This window comes from Aspergillus undulatus (genome assembly GCF_047715775.1).
Source record: "Aspergillus undulatus strain CBS 261.88 unplaced genomic scaffold BDV17scaffold_12, whole genome shotgun sequence".
Taxonomy (NCBI): domain Eukaryota; kingdom Fungi; phylum Ascomycota; class Eurotiomycetes; order Eurotiales; family Aspergillaceae; genus Aspergillus; species Aspergillus undulatus.
This window is the reverse complement of record NW_027396616.1, coordinates 309507-332383: the sequence shown is the minus strand read 5'-3', so window position 1 is coordinate 332383 and position 22877 is coordinate 309507. Positions and strand designations below refer to the sequence as shown.

The 22877-nt window shown below is 52.8% G+C and overlaps 9 protein-coding genes across 9 annotated transcripts; 3 read left to right on the top strand and 6 right to left on the bottom strand.

Annotated features, from left to right (window-relative positions):
• Window positions 1–89: 89 nt before the first annotated feature.
• BDV17DRAFT_257769 (uncharacterized protein) lies at window positions 90–573 on the bottom strand. Its single transcript, XM_073757237.1, has one exon. The coding sequence runs from the start codon at window positions 323–325 to the stop codon at window positions 110–112; it is 216 nt and encodes a 71-aa protein (XP_073617762.1). The 5' UTR covers window positions 326–573; the 3' UTR covers window positions 90–109.
• Window positions 574–4386, top strand: BDV17DRAFT_297460 (Zn(II)2Cys6 transcription factor domain-containing protein). Its single transcript, XM_073763493.1, has 5 exons — window positions 574–974; window positions 1057–1930; window positions 1982–2973; window positions 3020–3067; window positions 3114–4386. The coding sequence occupies exons 1-5, from the start codon at window positions 821–823 to the stop codon at window positions 4238–4240; spliced, it is 3195 nt and encodes a 1064-aa protein (XP_073617761.1). The 5' UTR covers window positions 574–820; the 3' UTR covers window positions 4241–4386.
• Window positions 4387–6308: 1922 nt separating this feature from the next.
• BDV17DRAFT_280534 (pepsin-like aspartic protease) lies at window positions 6309–7656 on the top strand (the record flags this gene model as incomplete). The annotated part of the gene is made up of 4 exons (XM_073759897.1): window positions 6309–6646; window positions 6700–6977; window positions 7027–7251; window positions 7313–7656. The coding sequence occupies 4 exons, from the start codon at window positions 6309–6311 to the stop codon at window positions 7654–7656; spliced, it is 1185 nt and encodes a 394-aa protein (XP_073617760.1).
• A 1058-nt stretch (window positions 7657–8714) lies between these two features.
• BDV17DRAFT_289349 (uncharacterized protein) lies at window positions 8715–10927 on the bottom strand (the record flags this gene model as incomplete). The annotated part of the gene is made up of 2 exons (XM_073761643.1): window positions 8715–10751; window positions 10817–10927. 2 exons carry the CDS (start codon window positions 10925–10927, stop codon window positions 8715–8717), a joined length of 2148 nt encoding a protein of 715 aa, XP_073617759.1.
• Window positions 10928–11144: 217 nt separating this feature from the next.
• Window positions 11145–14105, bottom strand: BDV17DRAFT_257763 (pH-response regulator protein palH/RIM21). The gene is made up of 3 exons (XM_073757236.1): window positions 13969–14105; window positions 13633–13892; window positions 11145–13529 (listed from the first exon to the last, which is right to left on the bottom strand). Exons 2-3 carry the CDS (start codon window positions 13748–13750, stop codon window positions 11353–11355), a joined length of 2295 nt encoding a protein of 764 aa, XP_073617758.1. The 5' UTR covers window positions 13751–13892; window positions 13969–14105; the 3' UTR covers window positions 11145–11352.
• Window positions 14106–14496: 391 nt separating this feature from the next.
• BDV17DRAFT_28367 (DUF614 domain protein) lies at window positions 14497–15828 on the bottom strand. Its single transcript, XM_073760399.1, has 2 exons — window positions 14911–15828; window positions 14497–14853 (listed from the first exon to the last, which is right to left on the bottom strand). The coding sequence occupies exons 1-2, from the start codon at window positions 15650–15652 to the stop codon at window positions 14618–14620; spliced, it is 978 nt and encodes a 325-aa protein (XP_073617757.1). The 5' UTR covers window positions 15653–15828; the 3' UTR covers window positions 14497–14617.
• A 577-nt stretch (window positions 15829–16405) lies between these two features.
• Window positions 16406–18747, bottom strand: BDV17DRAFT_289347 (transcription factor domain-containing protein; the record flags this gene model as incomplete). Its single annotated transcript, XM_073761642.1, has 3 exons — window positions 16406–17142; window positions 17190–18100; window positions 18155–18747. The coding sequence occupies 3 exons, from the start codon at window positions 18745–18747 to the stop codon at window positions 16406–16408; spliced, it is 2241 nt and encodes a 746-aa protein (XP_073617756.1).
• A 233-nt stretch (window positions 18748–18980) lies between these two features.
• Window positions 18981–21168, bottom strand: BDV17DRAFT_28396 (putative MFS transporter). The gene is made up of 6 exons (XM_073760452.1): window positions 20821–21168; window positions 20698–20758; window positions 20469–20640; window positions 20130–20401; window positions 19433–20075; window positions 18981–19371 (listed from the first exon to the last, which is right to left on the bottom strand). Exons 1-6 carry the CDS (start codon window positions 20944–20946, stop codon window positions 19176–19178), a joined length of 1470 nt encoding a protein of 489 aa, XP_073617755.1. The 5' UTR covers window positions 20947–21168; the 3' UTR covers window positions 18981–19175.
• BDV17DRAFT_28299 (isocitrate lyase/PEP mutase family protein) lies at window positions 21091–22814 on the top strand. The gene is made up of 5 exons (XM_073760291.1): window positions 21091–21388; window positions 21489–21991; window positions 22041–22522; window positions 22570–22743; window positions 22812–22814. Exons 2-4 carry the CDS (start codon window positions 21514–21516, stop codon window positions 22624–22626), a joined length of 1017 nt encoding a protein of 338 aa, XP_073617754.1. The 5' UTR covers window positions 21091–21388; window positions 21489–21513; the 3' UTR covers window positions 22627–22743; window positions 22812–22814.
• The last annotated feature ends 63 nt before the right edge of the window (window positions 22815–22877 follow it).

The following is a 22877-nucleotide window of genomic DNA, read 5'->3' as shown; positions in this document are numbered from 1 at the left end:
CAACACCCTGTAAGCGCCGTCAGACGCCCAGCGCGAGCGGTGAGAAAATCGTCTTTCTGACCAGAGAGCAGGCAATTAGAATGTTATCAGCATGGTAAGTGCACTTTGCTTATTCTTGAATTTGCCCTGTGGCTCCAAAGTAGTATCCAGATACTAGCTGCTGTAGTGAGGACAATGCGTTATTCACTTGGGCTAAGCGTGACATTTGGAAGACACTATGAATTGGAAAATGAATTGCCAGGAATAAAAGCATGAGTATTTTCCATAGCGCATACACAATTGAGTTGAAAGATGCGTTGTTGGAGTGCCTGTTACCCAGAGACATCGACCATCAAACCAGGTAGAGCAAATAGATTGATCTCGGGCACAAACAGCAAATCAGAGCGGGTCCATAAAGAACACTTTTATTGACTTGGCTTAATCAAAGGAACAGGGGTTGCATAAGAATTGATAACAAGGTCACGATCACTGGGTCTCCGCTTCAATCGCAATCCACTCGACGCAAGGCACTCGTCCTCTTCCTCTTTCGCTTCTTCTTCCTCGTTCTACCCCGCATTGCGCTGGACACTGGACACTGGACGTTTGTCTCGGGCTCAATCTCGAGTCCTCAACTTCTTCACCTCGAGTCCTCTGTTCTTTTTCTCGATCTTACCGTGCAGCGGAAAAGTCCCCGACGGCGGCTGATAAACAACGCACGCCGACTCCAACTTCCCCACCGCTTTCGACGCTTTCTGGCGGTCGTCGTCGCTTTGCATCGGCAAACCCCAGACAACCCCATCCGCTCGCTCTGCGCCTGGCCTAGGCGCATTTACCCCAGATTATGATGGCCACGCACGACGGCCAGCAGGATAACGGCCTCTATTCCCGCGAAAACTCCTCGCGTCGGTCGGCCTCCCCGTCCAACACACAACATCGTCGCGGCTACCAGGCCTGCGATCCGTGTCGCAAACGCAAAGTCAAGTGTGACCTTGGGAGTGAGTTCAAGCCCTGCGGGGAACGTGTCCGGTACCCGAGACATGAGGGGTAGAATAATGCTGATATGTTATGGTCTCTTAGGTGTCGATAATCCCCGACCGCCGCCATGTGTACGATGCCGACGTGAAAGTAAGCGCTGCGAGTTCTCCGCCACGCGGCGCAAACGCAAGGTTTCCGACGCCGAAAGCTCTGTCGTCGATGATGTTCTCCGTCGCGATAAGCGGATGATGATCGGAGATACAGGTGCGAAAGTCGATGCCTCTCCGAGCGCGAGGTCGTCTTCCTACCCCCAGGCTGAACCTTCTTTCGATACACCGGCTCAGTCGCAGCAAAAGTGGCCCAGCAAATCCCCCTCCACATACCAACTACCCCCGCCGACGAACGGTAGCCAAAATTACGCCGCCAACCCGTCCATGTCTACGTCCCAGTTCTCCGATGTAAAGAATACAAGGCACCCGGTGTACTCTGTTGGAGAGAGGGCACCTGTCACGAGGTTCAGCCTCGAGGGCAACCAGCCCATGATGAACCGGACGGCCGTCGAGCTACTCTCCCCAGCCATCAGCAATAGTCATGATGCTTTGCATCTCCTGTCAGAGGCAGCTGGAAGGACGGAGGATCTAAATCGCCAGAGTCTCGAAAACCGATACGCCGCGACGCGACAATCGGCCTCCTCATTCGCCTCACCCATGTCGTCTATGACCCAAGCGGGAACTCCACGAAGCGCGGGCGGGTCTTATGCGCGACAGCACAGATCGGGGACAGCACAGACTGATAACTACTTTCAGCGCGGTGGGCTGGCCTCTGGAGAGTCCCACCCTGACGCGCGCGATCAAACGAGCTCTGCCGGTCATGCGTCGGACTCGGGTTATCTGGACGCTGTCAAAGCATGGTCGCGACTACGTTTTGTCCGTGCTGGTTGGCTTTCAGTCGAGGAGTCAATGGCCTACGTTGCATAGTAAGCTATTTCCCCGAACTCAATACGCTATATACCTAATTAGTCTTGCAGTTACTATGAACATCTCGCGCCTCTGAGCCCGATAGTCATCCCGGACTTCTCACACCCCTCAACGCATCGTACTCTCCTCACTGATGAGCCAGTGCTAGCTGTAACGATCTTGACCACCGCCTCGAGGCACATGAAACCGAGCGGAGACGGCGCACATTCCCGAGCCTTCTACATACATGACCGCCTCTGGTCCTATCTTCGTGGAATGATTGAGCGACTGTTCTGGGGCCAAGAGAAATTCGGCGGGAACGGTATCGGGATTAACAAACCTCGGTCCTTTGATTTAGCGCCTACCTCAGCTAAGATCAACCACAAGGGTAACCTCAGATCCCTGGGCACGATTGAAGCATTGTTAATTCTCACGGACTGGCACCCGCGGAACCTACATTTTCCTCCAGGTGATGATGAGAACGCACTAATTGATCTTGACGCCCACGCTGGCAGGTACGACAAAGACCTGGATAATTATGGCGAAAACACTGCACAGCGAGGCTCCAGTGGTGCACCTGAGGGCAGACTGGCCTTTCAGACATGGCTGGAACCAGCTTGGCGGTCAGACCGGATGTCCTGGATGCTGCTCAGCACTGCCCAAGCGTTGGCATTTGAGCTAGGCGTGTTCGACCAAAAGAACGATGCCAAATCGTCGACCGAGTCTCCGGCTGAACAAACTCGCAAACGTCGACTTCGCCGTCTCATACTCGTGTACATCACGCAGAGCAGTGGTCGTTTGGGCATTCCCTCTATGCTGCCACTACCGCAATGGGCGGATGATATCCAGCCCACGCCCGTGACTGGCACGAAGGGCAATGAGATTGACAAAATGCATGATTGCTGGCTTGGGATTTCAAAGATCATGTACCAAAGCAATCAGCTCCTGTTCGCATCCAATGAACAGACCTCCGACCTGATAAGAAGTGGTCGTTATCGGGACCAGATTGGCCGATTCCAGCCTTTCCTTCGAGAATGGCGGCAAAACATTGACAACACTGAGTGTAAGTAGATCGTCCCTGGCTGTCTAACAAATGCTAAGTATTCCAGTGCACCCTGCTATGAGACACATTCTGATGATCGAATATGAATATACCCGTAAGCCCCCTTTGCCAGAGATGATAACTCCGACTAACGACTGAAGGACTATATGTCAACTCTCTAGCATTGCAGGCAGTGGTTGATCGATGGACGACAATGTCAAACGAGGCGGCTCAGGCTCAAAATAAAGCGGGTACTGCATCTGGGGGCGGACCGTACAATGTCTTGATGGAGCTGTATCGCGTCAACGAGCCTTTCATTCAGGAGGTAGTCGATGCATCCCGCAAGATCCTGACGACAGTACTCGAGGATCTGGTCCCAGGTGACCACCTGAAACACGCCCCTGTCCGAACGTGCTTCCGAGTCCTGTCCGGAATGATCTTCATCCTCAAGACATTCACCCTCGGTGCAAAAGAAGACGACGTCCGCGTCTCCCTCGACCTCCAAGACCGCACCGTCGAGGCGCTCCGCACCTGCGTCGTCGACGATATCCACCTAAGCCACGCCATTGCCCGCCTCCTCGAGCTCCTAACTTCCAACATCCGCAACCGCTTCCTCCGCTTCGCGCCGTTAGACCGCAGCGGCGATGGTGAAGGCGCCGGCCCTGGCACAGCCCAAGACCGCACCTCCGCACCAACCTCACGCGCCCACTCCCCCCGACCACGCGAAGGCCCACCCGCCCGCCGCGACGGCCTAAACAGCCACACCTGGACCCCCGCAGGTAACCACTCCCACGGCCAAAACCAAAACCTCGACTACCACCCGCCTGCAACAACAACACCCCTAACCTCCGTCCACGACCCGCTAGCGGGGATCCCGGCACAACCCATCAACTCCTCCAACATAAACGTCAGCTTCATGCCCCCTCCACCATCAGTATACTACAATTTCTTTGAGCCGCGTGAGACTCCGCCCTCTGGAACCGGCGCGGGTGATATTGATTCCTCGGGTCTCGCTTCCAACTCGGCCATGAACGATAGCCATAACCAGAACCACCAGCCCGGTGTATCAGATTGGTTCGCCCTCCCGCTAGACCAGTTCTTTAATTCTTCGACTGCGGTAGTGGATCAAGGATTGGGTGGGACGGGCCCGATGGTTGGGGAGTTTGATATGTTGGAGGTTTTGCTGAATGAGCAGTATGATGGGAGCGGTGTTGGGAATGGGGTCGGGGGTGGGGAAGGATTGGATTCCGGGGCTGGTGGATTGCCGAGTCAGTTTATGTCTTCTTAGGATTGGGTATGGATAGACTAGCTGTTTGTTGGTGTGGGAGTAGGTGTATAGTCTCTGATCTCTGATCTCTGCTCTTTGGGCTCATTTGCTACTGATTGCTTTGTTTGCTTATGGGAGGGGAATACCCTGATGATTATGATTGCATTGCATTGGCTTGTATTGTATAGTGCTGACTTGTTTTGCTCACCCCTGAGACCGGAGAGATATGGTGGCGGCTTTGGTACGATTATGAGACATACGATCTTGAATGAACATGGATAGCTAGCTTCTCCTGTATACTGAGTGCATGCTCTGGCGCGTATCTGTTGGAGTACAAGAAACCTACTTCTGTCCCGACTGGCTTCTTTATCAGGGTATTCCCTTGGCAACGTCTAGAGTCCCATGTATAAATTCTTGCATAGAAAGTGTAACACCAGCTTGTGGGACTGCCGTAGATACATGCCATGCGCCGAAGCATTGAGATTCAGACTGAAGGCAGTTTGAACCTAGAAAACATCTCCTGATCTGCAATGATCGCTGTTCCATTTCGATCCCAGCTGACCCGAAATTTTATTTAGATGCCGTTTTGATTGCCAGCCGGTTTGGAGTGCAGGGTAGCCACAATCGCGGATAAACTCGTCGTTGTAGATTTGCAGCATGTGGTGACGGACCCTGCAGGCTGCATCGCCACCTGCATTTCAGGGATCGTCGGGTGTTTGCGAACTGCACTTGCCGGGCCCTCTCTGTATAAAGTAGGTGGAACTGCCTGCGGAGCTAGAACTCAGGAGAAAAGCAGTGATCAACGGCCCTAGAGGTTAGCGTCCTCGCGGCCCTGCAACTGACTCACTGAGTCGAACCCTTCCCGACTTCATGATGGACTATGATCGCTTCTGTTCAATCTGTGTTCTGTATACCTTTCAACAGTCATTGCTGAAGCCGGCTCTGCAGTAGAGAGAGCGTTCAAGACCACATCCGGGCTCAAAAGATTAGGAGATGGCTCGCGTGATGAAGTACGGGCTAGAAGCCGATCCCAGCAAGCACGTAGAAACCAGCGGGATTGGAATACTCCGTGGTCGGGTATCTTAGTTTTAGCTGCATCGGCGCATTATTGACTGAGAGAGGGCTTGGGAACGTGATGAGAAAAGTCGACGGGAATCGCACCTTAGTCTTCAAGCCTATCTAGAGTATTGTGACGATGAAAACTGGGAAAAAGGAGCTTATCGCGAGACTTGGAGATGACAAGGATAGATTCATGTGACTTGCCTGATCGACCTTCCACCTTCACCACCGCAACACTTTCTCTTCCGAATTGTGACTCTCGTCCATCCTTTTGACTGGCTTCACTGGCTCAACCATGCAGGCAGAACCTCGGCTCGTGATATTGCCCCTGAGCCCTCAAGCCAACCCAATCCCCCGGGCTCATCCACAATTCGCCGGCCGGCCTTTTTCGGCACCTCCAGTCCTCTCCACACTCTCTGCTTTGCACACGCTTAAATGACGATTGTGGGTTCACGTCTAATAAGAGCCCCGCTTGAGCCTGAACTATTGCCGGCGCAAGAAAGCTTCCTCGCAGCGAAGGTCCGAACAAGCAACATGTTACCCGCTCCGCAACTGTATCGCCAACTTAAGTGCCTCACCCTCGTGCCTGGGCATGAAGCTTGTTCCTGGGAGGAGCCTGGCTACCTTGCCACTGTCAATGCAATCCACCAATCCGAGCTATGGCCCTGACCTACTGTGTTAGATCGGAGCCGGATGTAACCCAGGATGAGAGTGTCATCCCATAACGTGCTCATCACTGAGAGAGATCTTCGCTCGCAGATTCCTAGTATGGCGCACTTTGTGCTCACTAGCAGAATGCTACTCCGGAGGAGCGCTTGAACCCGAACCAGGTGGGACCTGCCTCTCATGGAGATAAACATGCTCATCCACTGCTTATCGCCCTGCGAGGGGGAAACACTGTTATAAAGCTGCCTCCATCCTCCTACAAGGTGTGGCAGCTTGTCAATCCCACGTGCTTCTTCAGTCTGAGATCTGAAGTCCTGTCCTCAGCCTGTCTTCTTTCCCCCAGTTAACACACAGGTCGTACAAAATGGTTGGCTTCAGTAAAGTTGCAACTGCGGTCGTCGGCCTCTTTGCCGTTGCGTCTGCGGTGCCCATGGCTCCTCCTCGCGAGGGCTTCCCTCGCCAGCGCTTCAGTCTCGACCAGCTGTTGAAGCCGGTACTTGGCCGTGGCGGCGTCAACCTTCCCAGGATGTACGGCAATGCTCTGGCTAAATACGGTGCCAACGTTCCTACGCACGTTCGGGATGCCATGGCTCATGGCAGCGCTGTTACGACCCCTGAAGAGTACGACATTGAATATCTGACCCCAGTCGATGTTGGAGGCACCACTATGAACCTGGACTTTGATACCGGTTCTTCAGACCTGTAAGTCAAGCGCACCACTGGTTCCGTTGGATGCATGAAGCTAAGAGATGTAGATGGGTGTTCTCCGACGAGCTTCCGTCCGCCCAGCAGGAGGGCCACAGTCTCTACAAACCCTCCGACAATGCGACCAAGATGTCCGGCTACAGCTGGGAAATCTCATATGGCGACGGCAGCGGCGCTGGTGGTGATGTTTACAGGGATACCGTCACCGTTGGTGGTGTCACTGCTCACGGACAGGCAGTCGAGGCCGCCCAGCACATTAGCGATCAGTTCACTCGGGACCAGAACAACGATGGCTTGCTTGGTCTAGGGTTCAGCTCTATCAACACTGGTGAGTGAGTCGAGTCTGTCCAAAAGTCACTCTACTTATCCGATGGCAGTCGAACCCAGACCCCAAACCACCTTCTTCGACAACGTCAAGTCTCAGCTCGACCAACCTCTGTTCGCTGTGACACTCAAGCACCAAGCTCCCGGAACCTACGACTTTGGTTTCATTGACGAGGCCAAATATGACGGCTCGATCACCTACGCCGACGTGGATAGCTCTCGGGGCTTCTGGATGTTCGACGCCACTGCTGGCGCGACACCCTTCACCGCAATTGCCGGTACGCTTCAATCCATTTTTTTTTCTCTTTTGAAATAAATCGTTCTGACTGGATCTCGCAGATACTGGTACAACCCTTATCATGATCGACAGCGCCATTGCCCGAGAGTACTACTCCCAAGTTCCACTGGCCTTCAACAACATCTTCTATGGCGGCTGGACCTTCCCCTGCGCCGCGAAGCTTCCATCTTTCACTATCAGCATTAACGGCTACGACGCGGTCATTCCAGGCGAGCACATCAAGTATGCCCCCGTCACCGACGGATCCGCCACCTGCTTCGGTGGAATCCAGGACAACCAGCGCCTGCCGTTCTCCATCCTTGGCGACGTCTTCCTAAAGAGTCAGTACGTTGTTTTCGACTCGCAGGGTCCTCGTCTTGGTTTTGCGCCTCAGGCTAGGGCTTAATCTCACTGATCACGCGTTTCCATCTTCTCAATATTTTTTTTTTTTTTTTTTCTTTCCGACACTGGCCTGAATTAGGTCTTCACAATACCATCTTTCGTAATTTGTCCGCCTTTCCGGAGGAAACGTGAGCAATAATGTGTAACTACTGAGTCAATATGAAAAGAGCCTTGCAGTGGGCAAATGAAAAATTTAAGAATACTAGAAACCCGGTTCAGTGCGAAAAGAGGAGAGTATCATGCATTAATAATGTTCGCTACGACGTAGCCCTGTTGTAGGCATCATGTTTCATATCGGAGCCGAGTACAGTGCCAGGCTCCCAGTAGTAAACCCCGGCGCCATATTTCTATACAAAAGCAGCCTTAGAGTTCATCATAATAATCCGCATCCATCCTGTACCCTGTACATGCACCGCTCGTTCCGTGTGTACTGTACTGTAGTGTACACCCCCAACCAACACCAATCCCAACCCCAGCAGATATAACCCAGATATCAAGGTACTAATATTCAAAAGAACCACCCAGAACAGAAAGAAAACCATAGCCATACCACAAGAAAAAAGGTCAATGTTGTGCGGTGCGGTGTATCTCCACTGTAACTATACGTATAAGTATACGTATATAGTAGCAGCATTCGTGGTATCTCAAACGACAAGCCGAGTCAGATAGAATCATTCAGAAATGACATCATTCATTCAGATCCGAAACAAGCAAGGGATAGTCGGAAGATGTGGGGTAGATTGGTAGAGGTAGGTTGGTAGGTAGGTAGACAGCAAGACCGAGCCCGGAGATCCGGGTATGGTTTGGTTTGCCAGAGGGTGAGGACTGTTACGCCGACGGTGAGCGGGGTGAGCGGGTTCAGATGGTGGGCGAGAACGAGAATGAGGAGGATAAGAATGAGAGTTTGTACAAGGGCGTGGACGGCGCTGTCCCATGATGGGAACTTGTGGTCCTCGACGGACGTGTATGCGATGTAGTATCTGAAGCCTGAGTTGGTTGCAACGCTCGATACGATGAAGACGTTTAAATCGATCAAATCGAGTCGGAGACACCACTCAATAATCATAATTGATGCGTATCCATCCCCCAAATCTCCCACTTTTTAAGGACATCCCAACCGACGCGCTGGACCCGTCGCCGGAGTGTGCGGTTCCTAAGCCCAGCAGTAAGACAATTGTTCTCTGTACTTTCTTCCCAGACGGCCCGTTGGTTCTGGCTCAAAGGAACGACAGAGGATTCCTCGTCGCGCATGCGTTTTCCGAGGCTTGATGGGGGTTGAGTCTGAGTGGGTGTGTTCTGGGTGAAGGGTGGATTTGGGAGTTTTGGCGAGTTTGTTTGGGTGTGGTTATTATTGAGTCCTGGGCTTGGAAGGCCTGCTCCCGTGGTGACGCCGTTAGTCTGTGTTTGTGTTTGTGTCTGCGTCTGTTCGAGGTTACTGTAGCCTAGCGGGCTCTGGTCGTCGGTGCTCGGCGCACGAGATGCAGTTGGCGTTTGGGACTGGACGCCTCGTGGTTGTGAGTCCATGGGGACGGTATAGTAATCGCCGAGGACGAAGCCCTTGCGGCCGATGCCGATGACTTTAAGCCGCTGGAAGAGCTGCTGGTCGGCGAGGTTCTCGCCTAGGATCTCGATAAGAACTTCGTCGTCGAGGTCTACAAATTCAGCTAGAGATTCGGCGCTGATGTCTATGCCATTTGAGTCCTTGGATATCTTTGAAGGTGGTTTGGGGTCTTCGTTTGAGTCAGAGGAAGTGCCGGTGGGTATGAGAAGGCGGAGGGCTTTGAGGTTGCGGAGGAAGGGGAGGAGGAGGCCCATTGTATCCATGCTTGAGAATTCTGCCGCGAAGGCGAGTTGCTCGAGCTGTGGACTGGCGTGTACAATGCGCGCTATTATATTCGATGAAAGGGCCCACCGTGCGGGGAGTAGAAGATGTCGTAGTGTTGCGGCGTGGTTAAGAACGATGTTGTTGATGGAATTATCCCTGATCCTAGCATGGAAGCTAGGCAGACTCGACGGGGAGTCAGCCGACGAAGGGGTGATGAGGTCGCGAGAGGGGCAGTTTGTGGTGTCGGATGCAGGTGGTGTGAGAGTCGTTGCACATGAAGCTGAAGCCAGCTCTCGAGGCGAATTAATACCGTCAGAAAGGCCCGTCGCACCAAGCAGGTATAGCTTCTCGAGCCCCGTGAAACTCCCGAGAAACTCACTTTGCCTCGGATTATATATGTTGGCCCTGAGGCTCTTGACGTTCATCGGCTTGTGGGGGGTGACGGGCCATGTATTATCAACGAACGTATTGAGACTGGCACCGTCCCCTCGGATCTCATTGAGCATCGTAACTTCCTCCACCGCGTCGGCCGAAAACGCATTCATGAAATCGTCGCTGTGGCGCGCATACATGTTCGCCATGCCAAGCTTCTTAACAGTCAACGGCTGTTTCATCAAAATGCACTTGCGAAAGTAGTCGTGCAGCATCACGCTGGGCTCCTGCATATTCCTCATCCTCGGCGACCAGTGCATTTTCAGCTCCCGCAACTTCCGCGCCTTCCAAAGCAGCGTCGATATATCATCCGGGTAGCAAAGCGGGTCGATATCGGTAATTTTCAGGTATCGCAGATGCGGCATAGCCGGGATAACAGTCGTCGGGCGCGGATGCCGACTCGAGGGAAATCTGATCGTCAGCGAGGTCAGCTTCGGCAATTGTGCCAGCCCCAGGTACACCGTCTCGAGCATCTTGGTGCTCAGTTCCCAGCTGAAGCTCTCTAGATCCTGCATTCTATCCACGGCAGCGCGCACGGTGATATTCAGCATCATTGAAGAGTCCGGGACCCGGCCGACGCGCGCGTGCTCATCCAGCTCCAGCTCCCGCCAGTCACCCCGTAGGGTAAGCGATCGCACCAGCAATGCATACGGTCGCGTGATGATGGCGTTCAACCCCATTGTGAAGGGACTGGCGCTTCCCATGCCCTCCGGTTCATCGCCGCGGTATCGGATTTTATTGTAGGAGGTCAGGATGAGGTTTTTGTAGAGCTGCGGGAGGGCCATGTAATTGAGGACTCGACATGAGCGGCACAGACGAGCGAGATCGCCCGCATCGTCCAACTACAGAGTGGTCGCGTTAGCTGACTGAGGCTTAAAGCTAGTATTTTGACTTTGAGAGCACGTACGCAAGCGACAATTTGCGCAATGAGGTTCAGCGGCAGAACTAGCAAAGTTGGGCCTTGCGGCTTCTCAAGAGCAACGCAGGCATCAAACATATTCCGGTTGACAGCCGCCATGGCGCGACGTCCGGCAACTATGGCGGCAGAGCATCGACTAGCGAGGAGATATCCAGATCGATGGGTGAGTAAGGCATCGATCGATAAGGAGAAAAAGTAAAGACGGATGACAGTTGTGGAGTCGAAGGTGGAAGAAGCTGGGGGACCTTTTTGGGTGAGACGGATGCCTGAGGTTCCGACCGAGTTATGACGGCTACAGTGCAATTACACAACAAGTATATAATATAGATTAATTGGTAATGTAGGGTATCTTGTTAACAACACCGTCCAATATTCCTTCCCAGTAAATACGAACTATGCCGGTTCAGTGAACCCAAAACAAAGTCCAGATTTCCACTATGCAGTAGGTGGATAACCGCCGTTACTCCCCGCTAAACCCAAACCGAGGCCAAAAACCAAAGAGAAAATGAGTAGAAAGGTCACTGCTATCGTTGAGACCCCGATCGATCGCTACCGGGCCCGGCGCCTGGCGGTTCCTGAGCTGGTGACGGTTCCTGGCCGCCTTGCCGACCCTCCGGTATTGACGGTGCCTCTGGGCGATCCGGCCCTTGAGCCGGCATAGTCGGATGCACCTGGTTCTCTTCCTGTGCAGACTGGTGATACGAGGGATTCTCAGGGACAAGAGCTGCTGTTTCTGGGTCATAACGCAGCTCATAATCCATGGAGCTGAAAGACCCATCTACGTCGGCGGCAGTCCATGGGGCGGCGCTTTGAACTTGCGGCTGAATCACCCTCATTCGTGGACCCTGGGGCCGTTGAGGAACCCGCCGACTTGAGGAGCGATCGAGATTGGAATCCGTGAACCATTGCGGCGACCACGTGTGCTGACCGCGACGACGGGCAGGAATCACGGTCACCGGTAGCGGTTCGGCGGCGCTCTGCCGTCTAGACGCTGGGTTTGTCATTCGATGGAACGAGAAAAATTCAGTACGGTGCCGTGAGCTGTGCGCCTTTTCTTCATCTCCCTGGTTTTGTGCTTGTCCTTCGGGTCCAAGGAAGCCTTCCTCCTCAGCCTGCGCAGAGGCGATCTCTCGAGGCAAAGCAGCATGCCTGTTCTTGAATGGGTTCAGGATAGTCCGCCATCGATGATCGACATTGACAATCTGCGGCGAATTCTCTCTACCTGGGTCCATCGAACTGTTTAGAGCAGACGGGCTAGTTTGTTGGTTTTCAACCACAGCGAATTCCTTCTCACCGTCGTCATCGGATCTTTCGTCCTCCTCTTCCATGAAAGGCATAGCGACTGGTGGCGTGGGACTGGAGACCGGGTAATAATGCACATTGTAGACCGTGCTAGCTGCACTGGTGGTGTCAGCTCGACTGACAGGAGTGACAGCTGCCGGCGGCGGTGTAGGCCTAGCGGATCTTCGTCTTCGTGACCGAGTCGCGGCAGCAGCATCTTGCGATTCGCGCTGATCTTGGGCATTATTGCGACCACCGCGGGTTCTTAATGGCCGATGAGCAAAGCCCATAACGCCTCCCCATCCCGACGACATTCCGGTACCTCCACCACGATCATGGCCCTGGAATTGTTGCCGGGGCCAGTCAACCTCCTCGGAAGGTGTATTCTCAAGCATTTCATCACCGTCAAAGACCTCTCGTCCAAGGATACCGTCCTTCCTCTCGTCTCGTTCCAGAGCCTCAATCCGTTCCACCCATTCCCAAACAACAACACTTGCTGCGGCGGAGCCAACCCACCTAATGTAAGTACCCCACCCAGCTATCTCAGGTTTCGCAATATCCAAAACAAAAAAGACGACAGGTATCAAGACTGCACATAAAGATAAAAGTGCAACGAGGCAGATGTTCCTCATCTTAGGGTGAAAGAAGGCGAATCGAGATTTCGATAAAGAGTAAAAGATTACCCAAGCGGCGTATAAAAGGTTCAGAGCGAGTTCAAATAGGTAACTGAGAGCCGGAATGGCATCTTCATAGAGTCGCGGCCGAGTCGTATTCGTTTTAACCAGAAATTTATCCAAAACGGCAAAAATGGTATCCAGGACAATAAGCGCAAAGCCCGCCCATTTGATCATGATCTTCTCTTTATGCCGCGGGAAAAGTCGGATCAAGGTTTGAACCTGAGCCAGCCAAAGAAAAGTACTCGATATGATTCGAACAACTTTGATCTCGGTTCCGTCAATGACTTCCGAAGCTAATGCCTCGGCGTCGGAGTAACCGTGATCATATTGCTTCTCAGCCACCCGGAAGGAATCAGCAGTCGCTATTGTCAAAGATATGGCGACCAGAAGCGCGGCGACTTTTTGCAGCCACGGACGACCGCCGACACCCACGACCGAGGAGTTATTGCTGTAGGACCCGCTGACCATCCCATGTTGACCGAGGAAGCTGGCGCCGCCGCCTCCGGGGCCACCGACATAGAACGTACGAGGTGTAATAAGGAGAATGATGACAAGAAGGTAGCTGACAACGGTGGCACATCCGATCGCGTATAATTGAGGAGTGACCGACGCGTAAAAGGGGTCTATTGTATCGAGCGCAGCACCCGCATGCTCAGTTGTCGTCGGAGTGCTCGTGCACGCAGGGTCGTAGATGGCATTTTCACCGAGAGATATTGAGTAGGTGCGATTGATATACACGTAACCTAGAAACACTCGAGATGTTAGTGGATCTGGAATGACGCAAGTGGGAGGAGCGGCCTCTGGCTGGTGCCGCGGGCAAGACATCTGCAGATGCCAGGGACATACCGTCACTGGGGAGCAGGAAAGGGGTACAGCCGGGGACGTAGGTTCTGGTGGTTGTGCTTGTAGGTGCCGCCCATATTTGGCGGGGGGCGAGGCGGCCGTCATCATCCTCCATGGTCATGCTGAAGGACTAAGTCACGTCGCAACCAAAGCAGCTCATACACGCCCTGAGAGCATCGGTATCGCGGGCATCAATGCTGTGTGCATATGTCATATATCGATCTTCCTCGGTTTAGTTCTCCATCACTGCGGCGAGTCTGTTCCTTAAGGGGCCAAGCGGTCAGTCGAATCGGACGGTCGGGGCCTCGCGATGGCGCGGAATGCAGGTAAGACACGTACTCGGTCGCTATCGACGCGGAGGGCAGGTATCCAGGAGCTGAACGATAGAAATGACGTTCGGAGCAAGCGGAGATGGATAAGACCGAGCGGCACAGGTTACATGCCCAGGAGTTGACGTTGATGGGGGAGTGAAAGAAGCCTTTCTGGAGTTGCGCCACAATCGACTGTCAATGGTCCAGATCGCGGCCTCAGTCACCGCCCACTGCACTACAAAGGTACCTCCTGTTCTTCCCCTTTCTACTCTCTACTCTACTCGCTACAGATCAAATTCAAACACAGTCTGTGTGATAATCGACATTGACAGTCACTCCAGACGCACCCCCTCCGGTCTCGGTGGAAGTACAAAAGCAAGGCCCAGGCCATGCACCGATTTCCCAAAAGAGCCTCTATGGAGTACAAACGGCTGATAAGCAGCAGCTCTGAATTAATACGACAGGATCATATTAAATAAAAAGCTCATTAACGGCCCAGCTTCAGCTTGGGGTAGCTGTGACATGTTGTACAAGACACGGTATATATTCGAAAAATGAGAGTGCGAACCACTGGGGAACACGCAATCTGGTCAAGGGGTATCCAGCATCAAACTCGCTCGAACAAAAAGACCTCATCTAGCTCGGTTCGTCATTCGTGGGGAGAAGCAGGAGTCCGTTCACCTCTGGGCTGGACCGTACGACATCGGCGCCGGGGCTAGATACTGAGATACCAGCGTAGCCCCGGCGGCTCTGACTGCGATCGCCCTCTCTTCCTCCCTTTTCCTAATCTCTTTCTCATCCTGAATGAGCGTACAGCATATGCAACAAGTGGCGCGAACGCAGTCAGATGCAATGCCACCCGGGATGTCATATGATTTGCGAATCCGGGTGTGTTGGATAGTTGCCAGAAGCCCTAGCCCTTGTTAGTGATTTTGGGGTATTTTTTTTCTGCACTGGAACTTGTGCTTACATTGACAGCCACATAATAAAGCCATAGCAGTGCAGGATCCATTGCATGTTTCGTACCCAAGCATATTTGTTGGATCCTCTTTTCTCGACCTCATGGATAGGCGGTGCTGTGTCCTTCCGTACAGAGTGCAAGGACATAAGAAGCCGAGACAGCACGTCCCAATACTGGAGCAATCGCATAGGCCATGGCTCCATCCCCCGCCCTTTATCTGTTGATTGGGGTGTGATATCTGCCCTGGTTGATGGTAGGGCGCAAAGCTGGCCGCTGCCGGCGCTGGAGGAGCTGTTGCTGCCCTGACTGGCGGAGGAAAGTGAAGTACTGAAGGCGATTGAAGAGGGTTCGCGTCGGGCGCAACAGGACCACGTTGTCGGCCATAGTCATGACCTTGTGTGTACGGATCTGTTTTGATGGGAAGAGGGCCGGGAGAGCTTGGGGGATCTATACTTTGCCCCACAGGCTGTGTCACATCTTGTTGAGGTAGAGGGTCAGCGAACGGAGCATGATTTGCAGGGTGCTGCTGAATGTCTGGAGTTTGGGTATTCTGTGCCGCAAGTCGCGCTTTCTCATCATCGACCGGGGGTGGCGGATGAGTCGAGTAAGTGTGCTGAGTTTCTGGAGCGGAGGCAACTTGTGAACGGGCCTGGTTTGGAGGGGTCATTTCCAGCGGCGTTGCCACATAAGAGTAACGGTTGTTGACTCCCATATTTGAAGTATCCAAACTCAGGCGCATTCTTGGGTTCATGACGATCGCTTTCGAAGCTCCACGGCCTAATACCGTGCGACAAGCAAACGATCCAACGAGCTTAGTAGATACAAGACAACAGGATGTATGACAAGTCACTCTTGGTAGGCAAATTTCCGCGATCTGTGGGTATTACTCTGTTGATGTCGATGAGAGATATCACTAGAAGGATATGAGAGATAGAAGAAAGGCCGAGTCAACCTCCAAAAGAGCGACTGGAGTTGAACTCTGTTGTTAACGGGGCGATCAAACACAAGAATCCCAAGACTCGAATGGCTCGAGCTCGGAAGATCGTCTTGATAATGGGTTCGAATATTGGCTAGCATGCTAGCCTGCATGATCGCGAGCGCTGTTCACATAACTACCGATCGTGGTTGGTTGGTCGCCCGGTTAGAGAGTGGATAGTCTCGTGGAGATGCGCTGCCCATCACATAGCGCCGCCCTGTCACATCACACGCTGTAAGCGCCTTCTTTGTCAGACTGCAGCCTCGAGACCTTCTGGAGCCCTGCTTCGCCTTTCGAAACAAGACACTGCCACAGGCTAAGTGAAAACTAATTTTCTGTTGCCTGATGTCCATTTACCTCTTATATCAAGTCTCGGAGTTTCGGAAGGCCTGCCCTAGACACCATGATTCAACCCGTTGTCGTGCTCAGGGAAAGAGCGACCAATACCGACAAATATTCCCTTGAGCTTTGTCCACTCCGCCATCTCTGTAATAACGCGCTCAAACGGAAGCAAGTCCAATTTCGCAACTATGGAGGCAAATTCCAGATGAAGTCCAGGTCTAAGCAGTCCAGGTCTAACCCTAGACCTGCTTGGGCGCCATCCCAGGGTCCAAAAGGTGCCATCAACGGGTCTAAAGGGAGGGACAACCAGTCACCAAAGTCTGCTTGCCCGGTCCAGTCTATCATATCAGGATCCCACGCGCCTACTGTCTGGGATAGCTGCTCTTGTTCGTCAATGCCACGAAGTTCGGCCTGGTCCGGTCCATTGTTCTGATACTCCACGCGGCTGGAACTGGCGAATGTCTGCCTCAAGCGTGACACATGGGTCTTGAGAAGGATTGCGTATCTTGAGACAAGGTGTATATCGTCCAGTGGATTTGATAACAGAGCTGCTATTGCCGCATCAAGTAAGTGCAGTGATTCCTGAAGTTTTGTCTTCCGCACCCCTAGGGCTAGCGCTTTCAGAAGGAATATCGAAGAGCTGATGACGCGTGACAAGTCTCTCATAGGAAGACATCGAGGATCAGAAAGTGACACGATACGCGCTAGGATGACACAAGCCCCGTCGATGACTTCTTCGATGAACTCATACTCGGCCCTGCTCATATTGAGTTGGCGCGCTTCAGAGACAAATGTTGCGTCGATCGTTCCTTGCGGATGTGTTTCGGACAGTACTCGTTCAACAATCCCTTGTACACCGAGAGAGTTTGCAAGGACTCTCAGATATTGGTACTCGACAAGGAGAATATTATCGTAGCGAGAGGCTAGCCAGGATTAGCACATTGGTCCTGAAAACTGTCCCACTACTCACTGTCAACACCTTGATGGTGGTCCTTCCATGCTGCGAGCTGTACTTTCCACTGCTCAAGCGATTCGAAATCGATACGCGGATTGTCACACTTGGACTTCACCAAAAACGACTCTCGGAGGTTCCGGGTCAATCCCGTCAGGTTTACCCATGAAGTCATGAACCTCGCCCATTCGGGATCGACTGCCATAAGCCTATCAAGGCTCGACTGCTTAGAGAGCTCTGGCATGATAGACGTGCAGCCGATCCTGGAAGCAAGTAGATTTGTGATGACGAATAACAGCGATGGAAGACGTCGGCGCCTGAGTTCCAGGTCCTGGAGATAATTCTCGACATCCGGGCCCGCAATTATACCCTCCTCTCTCGGGGCGCTCATATGGTCTCTCGGGTCAAACAGCCCCAACTCGTGTGCAAGAGCCAATGCCGAGCTGACAAGCATCCAAGACATTCTATCTAAGCGTTTCGTCGGCTCCACAACATCCTCCCTCCATCGATCCTGCATAGGGCTTTCCTGGCTATACGGAGGTGGATCTCGCATTGTGAGCGTTGTGAGCATCCAGTCGGAATCCCAACCGTCTGACTCGAGCGGGAAATGCAAAGCCAGGGGATACCATTCCGAGAGAAGCAGTAGCGCCTCGATCGACGACAGATGTCTCGTCTTGGCCTTTGAGAGCTTCTCCTGCCCGAGCATGATCCGCAAGATGAGATGCTGGCAGTGCTGCCACAATCTGTTATGGATGTAGAATCCTCTGGAGGTGCCAGAAGGTCCAGGTAGGGTATGATACCGCGCAGCTATCATCAGGATAGTGCAGCACAGGACCGGTTCCTGGGTGATCAGCCAGTAATGCTTATGGTGAGACGCGAAAAAATCTGTCAATATGGGCGTCGTCGCCGGGACCAGGTTCTGGAAGAACCTGCAAGCAAGGTTATTCAGAAGTCGTCTCAATTCACAGGGAAGTTGAACCAACCAATCCGTGTATAACAGTGCTTCCTCCGCACTGAACCACCCCATCTTGACGAATCGACACCCCTCCCAGATCTTGAGGACGTTTTCCTTTGAACGGACATCGAAGGGAGATGCCATCTCCTCAGCAGTACTTTGGTGAACGCCAGCCCGCCCACCAGGGCCCGCTTGGGCTGCCGCAGTGAACAGGATATCCAGCGCATCGTTGCCACTCGCAACCTGCTTTTGTAATACGGTCGTGGAAATGCACCCGCCATCCTCTAACCCGCTTGAAGTCGTCGTCAAAGGCGATTCCTTGTTGTCAACCGTAGCTCGACCGCCATGCCCTGACGCCGAAGAACCGTTACGATCACCAATTTGACCGTGGCCACCAACAGCCTCTGTCGTCCCGTTCTCCTCATCGCCCTTCGTCCTCGACCATGGCTGCTTCGCCGAGAATCGACACTCCAGTCGCATCTTCCGACACCGCTTACACGGTCGATGAGGGTCAGGCTCCGCCTCGCACTTAACCTTTCTATTCCGGCAGGCAATGCATGCTTTGTAGGCGCGCTGGAAGGTGTACTGTGTTGTTGCCCTGCTTCGTGGGGGGCGCTGCATCGTTATTATTCTTGATGTGTCTTCAGCGGCGGTTTAGTCGAGTTGGGACAGGATAAAGTTGGTCTTCAGAAGAAAAGGTAATATCGGAATAGATAGAATCGGAAAATATGTCGGAATTATAGAGTGCAGTAACCTTGGAGTAAAGGACTGGGGTTCGGGTGAAGGACGGAAAGCAGCCGGGTGGAGGAGCGGGGGAAAAGGGAAAACGACTTATTAAAGAAGTTCTCTCATAGGCTGTTTGGCATGGGGAGAATACGGGGTCTTTTCGCATTACAAATGTCAGACTCCAAGCTTATTCTGATCCTTCAAAAGTGCAGTGGATTGTAGTGATTTAGCAACTATATACGACTACCTAGATACCTTCGAACTGGACATCTACTCATTGCCAACCACCCTAAAATACGACTCCCGAGCACACTAATATACGGCTAAACCATGTACCGAAATCGCGGATTCGCATCACCATCCTCAGTCACGTCGATACGAAAATCGCCTGTAACTGGTCCATACATTCTGTCTCGCTTCTTGTTCTCGTGGTTCAACTTCATGTATAGGCCTCCCGCCAAGAGTGCAATGCAACCAGTCAGAGCGCACCCGATAGCACAGCCTCGGATATAGATCGGCCTAAGTAGACGTCAGAGCCTTTTCAGAGCGGACAATGAATACAAGCAGGTGGGTGGCATACCCTTCCGAGTCAGGGAAAACAGTACTACTGACGAAACTCGAACACTGGCCAAAGACAGCTAGCAGAGCCATACCAGCGCCCTTTTTGGAGTCGCCTCCCTGGTTGTTCAGCAACCAGGTGATATTGATGCAGAGCGCAGGAAAGACACCACATGTCGCCAGCCAGACCCCGAGGTATCGTGGCCCGACCTTGTTTTCGTCCTGCACAGCCGCAAGAATCAAGTATCCGACCATCCCCACGGTCGAAAAGAGCACAATCACAAGGCCTCTCTTCCCATACCTGTCGGAGAATATAGCCGCTGCAACGCAGAACAGGAACGAGACGAAGTATGGAGGAGCCGATAGTCCTTGAGCGTTGATCGAAGTGTATCCCATGTGCTCGATAATGGTTGGGAGGAAGTTCGAGAGACCTGCAAAGGAGAAGTTGCAGCAGAAGTGGATGAGAGTATGTACGTAGTTCTTGTAGTCTGCTAACCCAGCAAGGACCTGGTGCTTGTCTAGTCTGTTTTTGGCTGTGCGGTCAACAGTGTGAAGGCGCTCGGCGGCGGCGGTTTGCTGGGACTCTGAGAGAAACTTCGCGGTACCGGGGGAGTCAGGGAGGAAGAAGAAAACGACTATGGCAAATAGGACGGTTGGAGCGCCCTCTGTTTGCGTTGGTCCTTGTTTTCTTTACCAATGTGCAGGGAAGCCGGGCTCACCGATGATGAACAGAAACCGCCATGATTCCAGCGTCGAGTGTTTGATATGGGTGATACCGTAGGCTAGTGCACTGGCAAAGCAGTTTGCGACCGGGGACATGCCGAGCAGGATCGAGACGCGGAACCCAAGCTCTCGTCGTTGATAGAACAGGGACAAGAAGTACGGCGCGCCGGCACCAAACGCGGCCTCGAAGACGCCCAGCAAGGCACGGCAAACAATCAACTCGGCCATAATATCGACTGAACCGGCGCACATAGCGGCTGCACCCCAGCTGAGGCAATGCTCAGCTCATGATTAGGACGAAGGGGGTAGGGGTCGTGCTAGCGTCCCACACTTACCAGACACATAGCCCTGTCACGTAGATGTGGGCAGGAAAGATCTTCCAGAACACGGTGGTCCATTCAAAGAGCACATAGCAGATGTAGAAGGAGTTCAAAACCCAAGCCCACTGTGAGTCGTTGAGTCCGAGGTCGCTGTCAATGCCAGCGGTTTTGGCATTGCCGATATTTCCTGTGTTATTGTTGAGTTGGCAAGGAGCTGCGGTGAGGACAACGGGAAGATACCTACCTCGGTCCAAATAGGAAAGCACGTAGAGAATGCACACAATGGGGAGCACACGGCGGTCGAACTTAGTCATCGATGAGTTCCAGCTGTCATGCCATCAATCAGGGATCATGTATGGTGCCATACCTTCTTCCGTATAAAGGCCTCTTCAGTCGCCGTGACCTGGACGGGCAGCTCATTCTTCTCTGCAACTTCCACGTCTTTGGAGGTATTCTCCAGATGGAGGGAGATTTCTTCTTTGACGTCAGTCATGGTGATGCCTCCGCGTATACTTTCCAGAGGTGACAACAAGGGCTGTTGGTCCCCTTATAACCACATTCCCATCAGCGTCTTTATATGATTCGAATTTCTGGAGAAGGCACAGGTCACCGAACGCGTGCTGACCTGTCCTCTACCCGAGACTTGACGGCCAAGTCTCATTGTTCATCCTTTGGCAAGCTCTCCCCACGGGGTACCAGGGGCTAGACGATCAACCGTGGTTAATTGGCAGTATCCGCCCCTTCAAGACACACCCCCTCTTCACCGTCTCACAGCCATTGGAGATTGGGGAGGAGAAGCAGAGATTGTCCTCTGCTGATTGGCAATAAAAAAGCCACCTAGAGCTTTCAAGCTCTCCACTTCTCGGTCGAGAGCTTCGTGTTTCCGTCCGCAGACCGAGTCAACGCGGGTATTGCCAAATTGCCGCTTGCACTTTGTATGCGAACTACCCGCTCTCCAACGTGCACTTTGCCGAGACCACATTTAAACACAACGATGCCTCTAATCAGCCTTGATCAAGTTTCGGTTTTCTACAGAAAGACAAGCTGCAAGCAGATCAAGATGTCCGTCCCATACCCTTTCAAGTTCACCACCCCTGACCAGCCGACCTCATCCGGAAACGGAGAGACTACCTCGCTCAACATCACCCTCCAAAATGTTCGCGGCAGAATCCCCTCTGCCCAAGCCTCGCGACTTCGCTCCATGATGCTAGAAGCACACAATGACCCCAGCAAGATTATTGCTCACGCCTGCTCCTACGACGGTCTCTCGTCCCGTCTCGTCGAAGAAGCTGGGTTCCCCATTGTGTTCTTGGCTGGCTACCCGGTAGCCAGCAGCTTCGGTCTACCGGATACGGGTTATATTGCTATGGAGGATCTGTGCAAGAAGATTCAAGAGGTGGTGCGTCAGGTCAATGTTCCTGTCATGGCTGATGGAGATACCGGATACGGGAGCCCTATGAACGTCAAGAGGACGGTGGAGTCATTTGCTGCTGCAGGCGCGGCTGGTATCATGATCGAGGATCAGACTTGGCCTAAACGTGAGTAGGCCTCAAAAGCTATTTGGAATGTTACTAACTCAAAATCTAGGGTGCGGCCACACCAAGGGCAAGTCTGTCGTTTCTCGGGGTGAAGCGTTCGCGCGTATTCAGGCTGCCGTCGACGCCCGCAATGAGGGTCAGGATATCTTTATTCTTGCACGTACCGATGCGCTGATCCACGGCTGGGACGAAGCATTGACCCGTGCTAAAGAGTTCAAGCGCATTGGGGTTGATGCTGTTTTCGTCGAGGCTCTGCCAGACAGGGATTCTATGCGACAATGTGTTCAGGAGGTTGGAATTCCCACATTTGCCAATATCATCGAAGGCGGTAAAACAGAAAACCTCTCTGCTAAGGACCTTGCCGAGCTCGGTTTCTGCGCCGTCGCTTATCCGTGGACGCTTGTGGCGGCAAAGCTGAAGAGTATCCGGGAGACTCTGGAGGCGTTGAAGAAGAGCATGACCGAAGGGGCGCCTCCGATGATCCTAAGCTACGCAGAAGTCTGCGAGGGAGTCGGCTTCAATAAGTACTGGGTATTTCTGTCTTTCTCTTTTGTAGATCTTCTGCTAACCTTGACCAGGATCGGGAGACACGGTACGAATTCAATCAGGATGGTCTGGTCAACCCGCCCAAATGAGCATTTTCCATTTATATGAAATATAAGATTTGTATATACAGGCTTGAATTTGCCGAATTATCGAGACTACGGTATCTCATCCGGAGCGTTAGAACGTTGAGCATTAAATTATGGGATGTTAGTAGGGCTATGATGTCATTTTATAATATACAGCCAGAGTATACCTCGCTGAAACAGGGAGATAGATGACAACACAGGCTGACGGCCATGAACATTATGATGAGACTTCTCTATAGTACCTGTCAGCTGCA

Excerpts from the sequence above, each read along its gene's own strand:
- BDV17DRAFT_257769 (XM_073757237.1), bottom strand. The coding sequence starts at position 325 with ATGTCTCTGGGTAACAGGCACTCCAACAACGCATCTTTCAACTCAATT.
- BDV17DRAFT_28396 (XM_073760452.1), bottom strand. The coding sequence starts at position 20,946 with ATGACTGACGTCAAAGAAGAAATCTCCCTCCATCTGGAGAATACCTCC. Across the intron at positions 20,759-20,820 it reads AGGCCTTTATACGGAAGAAG|TTCGACCGCCGTGTGCTCCC; the intron begins GTATGGCACCAT and ends TCGATGACTAAG. Across the intron at positions 20,641-20,697 it reads GCTTTCCTATTTGGACCGAG|GAAATATCGGCAATGCCAAA; the intron begins GTAGGTATCTTC and ends ACAATAACACAG.
- BDV17DRAFT_297460 (XM_073763493.1), top strand. The coding sequence starts at position 821 with ATGATGGCCACGCACGACGGCCAGCAGGATAACGGCCTCTATTCCCGC. Across the intron at positions 975-1,056 it reads AGTCAAGTGTGACCTTGGGA|GTGTCGATAATCCCCGACCG; the intron begins GTGAGTTCAAGC and ends ATGGTCTCTTAG. Across the intron at positions 1,931-1,981 it reads TCAATGGCCTACGTTGCATA|TTACTATGAACATCTCGCGC; the intron begins GTAAGCTATTTC and ends TTAGTCTTGCAG.
- BDV17DRAFT_257763 (XM_073757236.1), bottom strand. The coding sequence starts at position 13,750 with ATGACCATGGAGGATGATGACGGCCGCCTCGCCCCCCGCCAAATATGG. Across the intron at positions 13,530-13,632 it reads TTTCCTGCTCCCCAGTGACG|GTTACGTGTATATCAATCGC; the intron begins GTATGTCCCTGG and ends GAGTGTTTCTAG.
- BDV17DRAFT_28367 (XM_073760399.1), bottom strand. The coding sequence starts at position 15,652 with ATGAACCCAAGAATGCGCCTGAGTTTGGATACTTCAAATATGGGAGTC. Across the intron at positions 14,854-14,910 it reads TTTATTATGTGGCTGTCAAT|GGCTTCTGGCAACTATCCAA; the intron begins GTAAGCACAAGT and ends AACAAGGGCTAG.
- BDV17DRAFT_28299 (XM_073760291.1), top strand. The coding sequence starts at position 21,514 with ATGTCCGTCCCATACCCTTTCAAGTTCACCACCCCTGACCAGCCGACC. Across the intron at positions 21,992-22,040 it reads GGATCAGACTTGGCCTAAAC|GGTGCGGCCACACCAAGGGC; the intron begins GTGAGTAGGCCT and ends CTCAAAATCTAG. Across the intron at positions 22,523-22,569 it reads TCGGCTTCAATAAGTACTGG|GATCGGGAGACACGGTACGA; the intron begins GTATTTCTGTCT and ends AACCTTGACCAG.